Raw genomic sequence first — 14,393 nt, 5'->3', positions numbered from 1 at the left:
CCACAGGCGGTTACTGCCCTACTGAACTGAATACAGCTGTGCATCCGCATCACATGTCGAGATAAACAAGGCGAGAAAACAAGACAAATATCGACTGCTTTACAACAAATCACCTTTATTTTTCCTCAGAAAACGACATCAGCAAGCAAGAGGTAAGAATTAAAAGCCAAAAAAGAGCATATATAGAGAAATCATTGCTGTTATCGGACTTTCTACCTACTTACACATTGAAGCCAAATTTGGTCTAAACTGGTGTTTTTCCTGACTTATATAGCACATGAAGAGACCTCCTGCTGCTCTCTTTTATCTCCTCATCATCATGAGTGGAGGCCTTGCAGCAAATCCCCGCAGGACTGTTTCATTTCAAGGTAAGAGGCCAGTCTGGATGTAACGTTAGACTACAGAGACTGCAGGTGGCTCTCTGAAGGGAGCATCACAGCTGAAATGATATCATTAGACAATATGCTGTACCAATCACTACATAGACAGTGGACTGGCAGTCTGGTGTTGTTATGTTGAGTCTATATACACATATTAATCCACACAGACAGAACACGGCCTATTGGAATAACACACAATCTGAAACAATTCAAATTACAGCATGCAGCAGCAGGACAGAATATTAATGGATTTGAAAAGTTACCTCCAGTTCTTTGCTCCTGGTCTAGACATGAACTTGAAACAGTTCAAAGAGTCTGGCTTTGGCAGTTTGAGCTCTTTGATGATAAGAGACGACATCGGCCAGCTTGTCGTGGGAGCCAGAGGGAGAGTGCTCACCCTCAGCCTGGATGACATCACCAGAAAGACCAGCGAGGTAAGACCGGCTGGGATGAATGGAACAATGAATGCGCATTAGTTATTGAGTCCTCACATGCACAAATTCATACAACATAAACGCTGCTAATCTACAGCTGCAGGTTTCTTACTGAGAGTACAATGACTCAAAAACAAGCTGATTTCTAATGTGGCATCTTAGATTCACAGAGTGGCTCCTCAAAGGCAAGTAAGTCAAGTGTACTCAAATAGCACCTTCCTAGAACAAGTATAATAAAGGCTCTTGTGAATAAAGAATGTAAAAAGTGCATTACAGACAGACAGACAGAAAAAGAGAAATGCATCATTTATAGCAGCACAGTGAATGCTTCTCTACTGCACACCGGACAGCTTTCTGTATCAAGAACTAGTGTTCTGTACTGTCAGAACTATTTTCTAATACCAGAAGAATACTTTATATTTCCACTGACAGTATAAACCTAACATCTCCGTGGTCATCATTCATTCTCTTTTCTTCCAGGCTGAATGGACAGTGGGTTCAGCAGACAAAGACCTCTGTCAAATGAAGGGCAAGGACACTACGGTATAGGGAGCAGTGAATTATCAGTGAATGTTATCAGCTTTTAGTGTAGTTTATAACCATCCAGCAGAATAAAGTTGTAATTATTTTGATCACAACAGGAATGTGATAACTTCATCCGGACTCTACACACCACAGAGGACGGTAAAATGCTAGTGTGTGGGACAAATGCTTTCAACCCTGCATGTGACTACATGGTAAGTAACTTTATTTAAGTATCCAGAGATGTAAATTACATTTGATGTAAATGTAATGTAAAACAGATAAAACAAATAATAAGAGATATAAAAGCAGTACTGTGCCATGTTGTTGTACAGAGTAGAGAATAATGTTTTTATAACTCCGTAAGGGGAAAAAGATTAGGGTTCTAACTCTCTGCAAGAAAGTGAATAAGTGTACCTACCCCCCAAAAAGAAGAAACTAGTGGTTTAATTGAGCCTCACAAACATTAATATCTCTTTCAACAGACTTTCACAAATGGAAATGTCTCCCTAGAGGGAAAGAAAGAGGCGGGTCGGGGGAAAGTCCCCTTTGACCCCTACCAACGCTTTGCTTCCCTTATGGATGGTGAGTAACTGTTTTACAGTTACACATTTATTAACGCTTTATTTCTGTTTTGTCAGTGCTGCTCTCCTCAGATAAATGCCTGGCTGTAAAACGTTTAGGGTAAGAAAAATAAAGCCTGGTTTGTAGTTTTCACAACAACATCGACACACCACTGGTTTCTTTCTTCTTGACAGGAAACACATTGTACTCGGCCGCATCCTCCAACTTTCTGGGCATAGAGCTGGTGTTTCAGAGACACGGACTGCACCCGCTCAAGACTGAAATGAAACGCTCCTGGTTCAATGGTAAGCTGCTCTTATACTGTATGGCTTCTCGTACAGGAATCAAATGATCCAACTTAAGGTTCTGTCACTGTGAACTGTTTCATGAGACAGATTCATGAATTCTGAAAAGGGAAACAAGTACACGCTTCAGTTGTTTTGTTTTCAGACCTTGTAAAATCTTTATACTCTTCTACTTCTAATGGTTTGGTTTCAGAGCCAACCATGATTTCCATAAACCTTGTTGAAGCAAGCAAAAACAGTGAGGGCGGTGAAGATGACAATGTATTCTTGTTCTTCACGGAGAATGCTGTAGAGGAACGTAATGACAACATCCAGGTATCAAGGATTGCCCGTGTGTGTAAGGTATGTGCCTAAAATCAGCTCAATACGGCTGTAAGTGTAAATTAAGATAATGTTACTCAGTGTGTGTGTGTGTGTGTGTGTGTGTGTGTGTGTGTGTGTGTGTGTGTGTGTGTGTGTGTGTAATGTTTTAGAGTGACTTGGGGGGCAAAAGGACCCTGCAGAAAAAGTGGACTTCTTTCTTGAAGGCCCGTCTGGACTGTCCATTTGGCGATGCTGGCTCACCATCCCTGGTCCAGGACGTTTTCCTTCTCCAAGACCAGAATAACTGGACGGATAGCGTCTTCTACGCCACATTCACCTCAAATTCGTACGTTGCATTTATCCACAGTTATGTACCTACGTACCTTACATACGATTTAAAGTTCTGGGCTGCATAGAGGAGGAATGAAAATTAACAAACATCATATTTGATACATTTGTTTCTGAGACACATCAAATTTGACACATCTTCTGCCCTCTATGGACTGCAAAGGACTTTTTAGAGCTTTTTTGGCAGGAAAATCTCTACTAAGTTTTAGAAAAGTTATGGTAAGAAAAAACATATAAGTAAAATTTCAAGATGAATATTTACTGTATTGAAGAAACTTACTTAAATTACTAAATATTTCACACCTTACTTTATAGTAAAATTATGTTGAAAATGTATCAAATATGATACAGCATTTATAAAAGGTAATTTATCTGCAGACCCCTCAATAGTCATTGTATTGCCTTTCAAGGCACAATCTGAATGTATGCTTACCACAATGCCATTCACACTGATAATTAAAGATTTAAATATCTATATAAAAGTGGAAATTGGGGTATTTATGTGGGTTTTATATATGCAACCTGCTTTCCCGACGATCACTTGGATGTTGAAATGGCTCACTTGCTAATAATTGTTAAATTGACCAATTCAGACTATATTTATATTTATTTTTATTTTACGAAATTAAACTATGATCAATAAATTGCCATACAATTCTGATGTATCAACTATGATATGATAAAAAAATATCATATGCTAATAACTTTACTGTTATCCAAGAAGATCCAATAAACACTTTAATAAGCTTTTAAATTTCTTATGTGTCAGGCTTCACAAGGTTAACAGGAAATAGTTTTTGTATCATCCCAGGGAATCCTCAGCTACTTGCAGCCAGTCTGCTGTCTGTGCATACAAGCTGTCAGACATCACGCAGGTGTTCAATGGGAGGTTTCTGACTGAGAGTCATACTGGGAGCTGGGACACATACACAGGAGAGGAGCCATTCCCTCACCCTGGTTCAGTAGGTATCAAGCCAGGAACAATTTTAAAAAATGCATAATTTTTAACGCTCTTATTATAGAACTATTTAGATGACACTGTTTCAGCTAAAATCTCATCTTTAATCTGTTTCTGTCTTGTTCTCATAGTGCATTAACGATGAACTGCGGGCCCAAGGCGTGATGACCTCTCTCGACCTCTCAGACAAAACCCTGCTATTTGTGAAGAACCACCCTCTGATGAAGGGGGCGGTCGCACCAATAACTGGCAAGCCTCTGTTGGTGCGCACGGGGACACGATTTTCCAAAATGGTCGTGGACCAAGTCACGTCACTGGATGGACAACGTCATCAAGTCATGCTCATTGGCACAGGTATGTGACTGGCATGTGCAGACGTACACCAATAACTCACATTACTCATGAGTTGTGTTTACAGACGAATGTCTCCCTCAGACTCTGGCTGGCTGCAGAAGGCAGTGAGGTTTAATGGTGAAGACGGCCGCATCATCGAGGAGCTGCAGCTGTTTCACACCCCTCAGCCTGTCAACCTCCTCCAGCTCTCCTCCAAAACTGTGAGGCTCAAGTCGCTAGTGTTGTTTTCCAAATTAAAATCCAAAGTGGTAAAATATTCTGTTCTGTTGAGACCTGCTTTATGTCTTACTTGATGTTTAGACAGTTGTAATTCAAATACCGTAACTCTAAACTGTAGGGCCAGCTGTACAGCGCCGCCAATGACGTTGCTGTTCAGGTTAATGTGAGGGATTGCAGCCGCTACACATCATGTGAGGACTGCCTTCTTGCCAGAGACCCTTACTGCGGCTGGGACCAGATCGGAGGCCAGTGTGCGTCCGCTGTTGGCACATTATTTGGGTCCATGTGAGTTTATGATCCTTTTTCTTTCACAAACATGTTTTTCACTTAAGTAATTCTGTATTTTTCAGTAATTCTGTTTTGCAAGATTCCTAGGTATTTATCTTCCATCTGTTCTATCTATCTGCAGGATTCAGACTTTGACTGATGGAGACATCAGTATGTGCCTGATCTCTGAGTGTAAGCTACACGTTTACATATATCCTCACACAGCTCCAGCTCTCGACATTAACATAGAACTACATTGTGTAGGATGTAGTAAGAGATAAACGTTGAAAGAAACTGTGAATGTGTGCGTGCTTGATTTCTTCCTCAGTGAAAATGACACCTACCGTAGTCCACCTCACCATCGGGGTAGCGCAGTTCCTCCCATGTTCCCCTGAGACGAACCTCCCGATCAGCTGGCACTTCTCGGACAGCATCCTTCTCCCCGGTCCCAGGCACACTGTTCTCAGCCAGGGTCTCATCATCAGACCATCCTATTCAGACTCTGGCCTTTACACTTGTGAGACAGTGGAAACAGTAAAGAGTAAAGTGCACCGGAAGACTGTGGTCCAGTATCTTGTCCAGGTTCAGGACGTATACACTGTTGTCAGGAACCTGAGGGCGGCTGTGATTACCTTGGCTGTTTCCACCGGCTTGCTGATATTGTTCAGCAGCCTTGTGATCAGACACCTAAAGGCAAAAAACTAAAATAATGTCTCAGATTGATCATTCAGATAGAGGCCTTGGAGGAACACATTATATTATAGTAATAAATATACAGGATTTGGGTCATGTGACATCTAACACCAGGATATATGGTTATGTTAGTTAAACAGAAAAGTATAAACCTCACATAAGGTTGTTCTCTCTGACCTCCAAATATGTATGGTGTAATGGTTTATTATGTGCATTCAACGGCCATAGAGAGGAAAGTGGAATTTTCTGCAAAGTGTTATATTTTGTGCTGTTGACTCAGATGTCCAGCTCTTACCATTCCTTGACTGTGTGTAATAAAGAGATTTGTATTTTTACCTCACATTTGACCAATTTCAATTGTATTTTTACAGCTTCATTAGAAACCTCTTAAAATGCTCAGTAACATTGTCAGGCTCAGTGATGTTGAGGACGCCATCACCCTGGACCACCCTACTGGCAGTTCTGTGAGAGAGCCCCAATATAACACAAACAGACCTTTTGTCTTTTGTCCTCCCGTTCCTGGAAACAAGGAAAATACATTGTAGCTTATTGTTGCTCATGCCCATTCTCAACCTCAAGTTTCACTTTTCTCATCAAATGTATTTTATACTCGAGATCTAAGGTCCTCTTGTAAAGAGTCCTCACATTGTCTCTAACCTGAAACAAATAAAACACATAAAGCTGTTGCTCTAACATGTAAGCCTTATCAGCAATGGCAGTTATTAGCCCCATGTGCAGACCACCGCCAATAGCAAGTCATTTAAGATAAATCCATTACAGCCAAGTGTCAACACTCACCATTTGTGTTAAGATGGGCAAACTGTATAAAACTGGAAACAAAGGATGAAAGTTTACCCCCCAAAGCTCTCTCTGAGCATACAGACTCCAGCTCATCATCCAAGGCGTCTGCCTGAGAAAAAAAAACATGCAAATGGTCTCTAATCCATGATCAGCAACCACAGATGGCATGTCAATGTATATGACTGTACTCCCCTGTATGGGACAACGTGCAAGTGGGTGGTGGCAGCAACACCAATCACTCCCCATCAATTGAAGAGAAAGTAAATACATGTTTCTTACTCCCACAATTATTAGCACATTATATGATGGTACTTTATTAGCAACCTGGTAGTTTAACATTGACTCAGTGACACATACCCTGTATCAATGTCACCCATTGACATTGTCCAACACGTTTTTGAAATGGGTCACAGCCATTGACTGTATATATAAGGTTACAGTGCGACCTCATATGTGCAGCAGCAAGAAAGTTGCTTGGGAAGTCAGATTTATAGATCCCAGAAAACTATTGTCTCTTCTTTATCTAAACTTAAAGGTCAATATCTTCTTCTACTTTCATTTCTGTGTTTACTCTGTAAACACAAAGGGGAGCGCTCTCTTGAACAGCAAGTCGAGAAGTGATTATCATTCCTTTCAAGCGACTCGTGCTCACTGGTTTTATGGGAGAGGAGAAACCACCTCATCCTATCACCTATCAGCACATTATTGAGTTCACATGTCCAGTTTATCGGGGAGCAGGTGTGTCAATAATACATTTTTTGAGGCAACCCAATCCCTGCAATTTAAACTTTAAGCATTCATTTGTTACACTGACCTACCCACCATATACCTGCTGCTGCTCAACTGATAGCAGGCATAACATGAAAACATCAGGAGATGTAAGTAAGTGTCTACTCTGTAACATATTAAATAATGGGGAAAAAAATCTATTTCAGTTCATCACCACCCAATCTGAACTTAATTAGGGACAGTATGAAGCCACTGGGGAAGCACAAGAGACCAGAAGAGCTGATGAGATGAGTGGAGCTTGAGAGGCACACTGAGGGCACCTAGTGGACAGGTGACCTGTAACAACATGTACCCTAACCCTACTCTGGAAACTACAGAACATTTCCAGCCTGGATGGAGGATTACATTTTCTACAGTTTTAAAACTATTCTCTGTTCAATCATTAGTGAGTTGACTAACCAGCGGGTAGTAGATAGGCTACCCACTTCACTTGCAATACAGGTGTTGTGCATTACTCCACATGAGTGGAAGTCATGGTTTTCACGCACTGATATGTGCACACTGTCAGCTAACATACCACAACACAGAAACATACGGCTGCACACACACACACATATATAGGAAGATGTGCTCACAATAAAACCTAATTTCCATGAATGCTGTTGTTGCTTCTAAGAGCCTTTAAGAGTCGGGTGTCACACTATATGGCAGCATGGGATGTATGTGGAGAAGCTCTGTGTGTTTTGTCAGCAAGTGTAAAAGAAAAGAGACACAACAATAGTTTTTTTAAAAAGTGGCCTTGAACTGAGCTCTGTGGTAATGGTATAATTAGTTCTCAGGGGAATGAATCTGCTTTCTTACTGTGTGCTGGTTCTCAATTTTCTGACTCTCTCTTTACTCTCCTCCCCTGCGTCTTTCTCTTCCCCACTTAGTCCTTTTCCCTTTCTTTCTTTTTTTCCCTGTGCCCCTCATTGTCTTCGTTCACTTTCTCTCAATGTCTCTAAATCAGAGGTGTGACTGGAATAGCTGTTCTTTCCTTTGGGAGCATTTTGTGGAAAGTCAACTGACACGTCAAAGTTACACATAAAGGGCAAGAGAGAGAGAGAGAGAGAGAGAGAGAGAGAGAGAGAGAGAGAGAGAGAGAGAGAGAAGAAGAGCCTGTGATAGATGAACAAGAAAAAAAGGGGATGTTGAAAACTGGAAAAAAAGAAGCATCAAGAGAAGGAAAGTCAAGACATCACTTTATTAGAAAAAAAAAAAACATGCAATTAATTGACACATTCACATATTACCTCGGGCATGTACGCGCTACCCAGGGTCTGTTACGCTGGTGTGTTGGCCCAGAGGCTGGGAAGCAGGATTTAATCAATATCGGCTTTGAGGGCAGATACCTACACCAAAACATTAGGAGTGAACCTGCTGGCAGCAGGAACTTTTAATATTCACCATCTTTGTTCCTTTTAAAAATCTGAATATCACAAAAGATTAAAGCCTTCTCATTGATAACCAGTGTAGCACTGATTAGATATTACAGCCATCAGTCATGAGTGAAGTTAGATAAGAGGGTGGAGGGAAGCTGTGCATACATCCTCATATGTTAAAATAAAATGTTATACAACATTATCAGGGAAATTCATCAAACTAACTGACATTTCAGGTTATACAGTCAAAATCAACAACTCGTAATAAACCACAGTGTGTGTAATTTATCAGCATTGTCTTTCCTCAGTTAGGGTTGGCTGTTTATTTTTAAGTGTATTTGACACACAAAAGTAATAAGCAGGGATACCACTTTATTTAGAAATCTAGGCAATGTGCACACATTTGAACATATTGATATTTTAAAGGGATATGCCATTTGCTGCCACAAGATGGCAGTCATGTATAATTTATAATTAATAACAAAAGGCAAGCAGTAAATCTGAGGCGGTGGGCAAGAAATACATAATCTAGACAGTCTTTGAAATCTGCTCAGTAATTTTATCAGAGTTGTATCATTTATCAGCAGACTGTATTATATTATTTTATCAAAGACTTATCTTTTACAAGTTACCAATGGCAAGTTCCTCTTTTTTTCTAAGCTGCCCAGGGACTAACAGTCTTTTTCACAGCAAACATTTTGATTTGTCATAGCAGGAAAAGATCCGGTGTAATAACATTAATTATATCTCTGTTCTATTCAAATGTCCCAATAAGACATGACAGTGTGACATGGAGCTGGCTTGCACAATACCAGGACCCTAAGGCAACTGAATGGAATCCAGCCATCATTAATTGTATTATGTACATCTGTGCTCTTCTATAATTAGAAAAACCATGTCACTTCTAATTGGGCTGGTTCACACACACACACACACACACACACACACACACACACGCACACACACGCACACACACACACACACACACACACACACACACACACACACACACACACACACACACACACACACACACACACACACACACACACACACACACACACACACAATGAGATGCAGCTGGGTCAGCAGGTGATGTAGACTTAAGGGCAGACTCAGTGGAGCCAACCAGTGCGCAGCAGAGGAACTGCAGCAACAGTAAAATCCCGAAAGAGAAAGTTTGAAGCTGGGGGGGAGAGAGGGAGACACTGCAGGTACATTAACTTCCAACACATATGTAATGAGAGAGTCACTAAAGAGGCTCCACAAAAAAGCAAGAGAGAGTTTTAAGACAAAACAAATAGTTAAGGCACTGATCAACACATTGCACTCAGTATGTATGCTTTGAATGACATTCATACCCCATTTCACTTCTTATAACCCAACAGATGACAACAACTCTTAAACCTAGCCAGTGAACATGAGGCAAACATGTGGAACAGACTGTCCTGATGAAAGCTCTGTCAGTTTGTGGGTTTTAATCTAGAAAATTAGTGAGCTTATACTTGTATCTAACTCATGAAAAGACATTTTATTTGATATATATTAAAGATTCTCAGCAGTTTGTCATTTCTGCCAAGAGGAGCACTAGCTATGGTGCTAGCTATGTCTTCAAAAGTAACAATGGAAAAAACATTTTCAGCCTGGTGCAGTTATGACAGGCTGGCTCAGTGTTCATCCCCAGAAGAATTTCAAATTCAGTTTTTAAAGGATAGCACTTAAGAGTCTTGGTACACCTAAGAAATATGGCTGTTTTTCCAAAGCAGCTTAGCTTGATGCATCCACTAAGGCACTGTATAGTGTGGTCCAATATGAAAGTTGTGATGACAGTGATTCCAGCTGTGTTTGCACTTCTACACCCGAGATAAAAACAGTTTTCAGCCTGCAGTTGAGATGCCTGTTCTTCATATATTCATGTTACCATGTTTGCACTCTGTACAAAATGCTTGATTTATTTTAAGTTAAAATTGGGCATCCAGAGGAATCATGCCCATGGGCCCTTTTAAAACAGTCAAGTTGGCAGAGCAACACATGCAAACACAAGTACACAGAAACACACACAAATGTACAGAAAAGCACACAAACCTCTTTTATCAAGCATGCTTCAATCATGCAAAATAAATCTCCCTTGCAGCAAATTCACACAGCACTCTCTCTCTCCCTGCTCTCTCCTGCTTTCTCTCTTACTCCTTTTTCCTCCTCCTTCTCTCCTTCCCTGCCTGTCCCTCTGAATCCTCTTAACTTGCTAATGAGGGCAAGCCCATAATGTCCCCCCTCTATCAATGATAGATTACAGCGATAACTTTAATCAGTTTTAATAGTCCGAACTTTACTGATATTAAAAAGCTGATCTCTGCACCTATAGCACCCAAGAGAGCAGACCGTTAGCTGTTTAAGGGGGAAAAAAAGGCAGAAATGTAGATGTGGAGAAAGTATAAAGACCTTTTCTATTCATATCTCTTTTTATTTGCACCTACTCCACATACTCCACAGTGGGGCCTGTATATGGGATGTTACATTAATTATAACCTGGTGAAATCCCACAGGCATCTCAGGACAGCCTGTGCACAGTGAAACCCCCAGAATGACCCTCCCTATGGGTATTAACCGCAAGACCCCAGCCCCTTCAGAATGACCTCTTTTGGATATTACATCAGTTTTATCCTGGCATGTTGTGGGACAGCCTCTGTATGACCCCCAGCATCTATTAATGTTATGGTCACTAATTACAGTCAGGCAAGTCCCAAGGGCAACTTCTATTTGTTCCTGGGGCCCACTGGGATGACCACTGCGGCTCTTAAACAAATTCTAATCAGGCATTTCCAAGGCCAGGCTCTTTATGATCATGTCAGGATATGGTTGAAAGTACACCACGTTTATTCATTTATGACTTAAATGGACCCACGTTAGGGCCCCTGGTGCTCCCTTCAGGACAGCACATAAATTAAATATAGGTATGTTCAATTCCCGCCTATTTATGGCACATTTAAATATTAATAACAGGGCATTGACTTTCATTGACTTTCTGGATATTTAATGGAATTTTGCCAAGTGTGGCCGACACAGGGAAGAACAGAGGCTTGATAATGTCACAATGGGAATCAAATGGTCCACTTAGTAGCAATACAGCTACATATCTTTTGTATCGGCTAGTGATTTTCTCATAAACAACGTTAACTGAAAAGGAATTGATTCTGTGTTTAGGTTATGGATTTTGTGTCAAAATTGGTAACCTGTACGAACTGATAGATTTGAATTTTGAACGGAAACTTTCTTACGCTAGCATCAGCGTCAGGCCGACATCAGTTCTTATTTTACAACAGGGCCCCTGAGGGAATGTCAGGGTAGTGGAGTTGTCGCTCTTCACTTCGCTAAGTGAGGGACAGGAAATGTGAGACAGGGGATGAAAGAGGCAGTGACAGTAATGGGGAGGGAAAAGGGGGAGAGAAAAAGCTAGAAGGAGAAATGCGAAGAAAGGGGAGAAGAAAGAGAGAGGCGGGCAGGCTATCAAACGCCGTCTACGTGCACTCTTCCCCATGGCAACTGTGTGTCGATATGCCTATCTGTGTGTCTCATGCAAGCAGGCTGATAAACAGGAAATAGTTTTTTAAATAGGGTGACCATGGACAGGTGGAAATAGCTCTCATCGCTATTTTCATGTTCTACACAGGAAGAGATTCAGTGTAAATTGTAAGGCGTGTGTGCACACATGAAAGAGCAGAATTGGACAGTAAAGTTGGATAATTATCAAATTAAGAACTGTCAACAAGAGGCCCTTTGGCAGCGGTCAATATCTTTTTCAGCGTACGCATGTTCACTGATAGATCCTATTTCTCTGCACTTCCTGTCGGGAGCACGTGTTGCAGGGCTCAGCACGGCGCCGATCCTGCTGCTGCCGGCAGCGCCGCGGGAGCTGTACAAGGTACTGAACTAAGATAATGAACCAGCTGGAATTATTTGGTGGTAGTGGGAGTTTCGAAGCCAATGACTGAGCCTGTTTAATCATCAAATACACTTGTTAATATACAGTTCTCTTTTTCTGGTTGGTGAGTCATTTCCTAGAGAGCTTTTGCCAGATATTGTGTTCTTACTGAGTACTTTTAAAAATCAGAGCTGTCGTTCTGTTTGTTGTTTTTGCAACTTTAGTGAGAAGGCGGCCTGCATTATAACTGAGCCTGTCTCACTCGCTGTAATCATCGGGTCAAAATAATGATACAAACGTTTGAGTGTATCTTCTGTTTTGTGTCTTTCCTCTGCACTTCACCCTGCACCTGAACACAGCTCCTGATGCAGTTTCAGGAGTTTCAGTTTTCTCTGAGTGTCAGTATCTTGAAACAATACAGAGCAAGGCGCTGTGGGCTTATCAGTGTTTCCAGCTGTAGTCAATTTATATGTGAGGGAAGTGGAGAGGAGATTGCTGTATGGAGAAGCCCCAAGCCTGCAGCTAAGATATACATTTAAAAAAAATCAGAGCTGAGTTTGGGGCTTCCACTGAACACAGACAATGCAGAGCGTAGATGGCATGTAATGGTACTGTAATTCACAGTTTGGTACATGACTTGGTTCTGGGGACATGGTTTGGTAGTTTTTGTCTCTACAGCAGGGAAGACAACGTGAAAAAAACATTCATGTCATTTATTTTGAAATATGTAAACATACAACATAGGCTCATTGGCCATAATTCTTGTTGTAAATGATGTCTTAAGTGTAGCCACAGACCAATGACCAATGGTGTAAGGTAGTTATGACGGCCCCAGTGCCGGTATTATGACCCTAGCGATTGTACATCGTATTGTCTTGTCATATGATTCAAAGGAAAAGCATGAAGGAGATGGGTCTGCCTTTTCGAGGGTATATATAGCAAATAGCAAAAAAAAATTTACATGAGTTCTTTGACCACAGGCATATTCCTGAGGTGGTAATTTGAATCAATCGCAAAGGCCCGTCCTCCGCCCAGCACAGTGTTGGAGGACACCAGTCTAACCGCAGGGCCCTCATTGTCTGTATTTACGCTCCTGCCAATGATGTAGTGTAAGTCAGTGTGATACTCATCTTTGTCCATGTCCAATGTCCATTTTTGTTATGAAACTAAAAAGGAAACCGGAATGCTCCCGTAATTGTAATGGGAGGACCCTCCATCTCTGGTCTCTCATTTGCATTTGCCATTCAGATAGAAGCGACACTGCATGAGCTTGACTAACCCCTAGTAAAAACACAAAGGAGAAGAGTTGCAGTGGACTCCTCTAAGTGGACAGTGTGGGTGAAAATAACATAAGTATGTGCATAGAACCCACCCAGGGAGACCTGTATGTCCTTACTAGAGAACAAACTGGGAACGATCCAGACTTAACACCACCAGGTGGACATCATTACGACAAGCACACAGTCCAAAGACACAAAACAAAGTCTCTTCAAACAAGCTTTCAAATCTGTCTGTTTGCCTGACTGAGTTTAAATGAAAACAGCACAGATCAATAACAAACACCAAATGAACAACAAGATTGAACCCCTTCAAAAATGGGCTATAGTGTCATCCCAGTCATCCCATGGGTACCTTTACCACGGAAATATAATGAGAAAGCACCTGTATGAGTCATCTGAGATCACTGCAGGCCTGACTGATTCAATTACTGCTATGGACTGTTTGACCTCCAACATGGCAAAAACATCAGTAACAGTAACTTTATAAAACATGTAGACGTCATTCTTTAGAATGAATTGAATTCTACACTACATGGCCTGAAGTATACAGACCGCCCTATCCACATACTTTCAGTCTGGGGCTGGTTTTCATAGTTTGATGATGATATTTTATTTCACTATGGTGTTTTGCACAAAGCAAAGCCAATAAAGAAAAGGTTTTGCAAGTTTTGCATGGAAGAACTTGGGTGAACTGGAACACCACCAGGCCATATCACCGAACATTGAAGGCCCTCCTCACTAATGCTCTTGTGGCTGAATGGGAGCCAATCCCTGCAGCCGGGCTCCCAAAGGAGTTGAGGTTTCTAGGAAAGCCTACTGATGCATCTGGTCTTGGAATGACATGTTCAATAATCAAATATGGATGAAATAGGTGTCCATACACTTTTGGCCAT

The 14,393-nt window shown here is 41.3% G+C and overlaps 1 protein-coding gene across 1 annotated transcript; it reads left to right on the top strand.

The window, feature by feature from the left end:
* Positions 1-14: 14 nt before the first annotated feature.
* On the top strand, positions 15-5,687 carry LOC127357672 (semaphorin-4E-like). Its single transcript, XM_051390021.1, has 15 exons — positions 15-152; positions 275-368; positions 669-814; positions 1,295-1,357; positions 1,456-1,551; positions 1,822-1,921; positions 2,095-2,205; positions 2,399-2,547; positions 2,679-2,854; positions 3,668-3,818; positions 3,946-4,168; positions 4,250-4,368; positions 4,506-4,672; positions 4,797-4,846; positions 4,983-5,687. The coding sequence occupies exons 2-15, from the start codon at positions 278-280 to the stop codon at positions 5,357-5,359; spliced, it is 2,019 nt and encodes a 672-aa protein (XP_051245981.1). The 5' UTR covers positions 15-152; positions 275-277; the 3' UTR covers positions 5,360-5,687.
* The last annotated feature ends 8,706 nt before the right edge of the window (positions 5,688-14,393 follow it).

This window comes from Dicentrarchus labrax, unplaced genomic scaffold, assembly GCF_905237075.1.
Source record: "Dicentrarchus labrax unplaced genomic scaffold, dlabrax2021, whole genome shotgun sequence".
NCBI classification, from domain to species: Eukaryota; Metazoa; Chordata; class Actinopteri; family Moronidae; genus Dicentrarchus; species Dicentrarchus labrax.
Note: the sequence above shows the minus strand (reverse complement) of the source record. Positions and strands in the feature narration are given on the sequence as shown.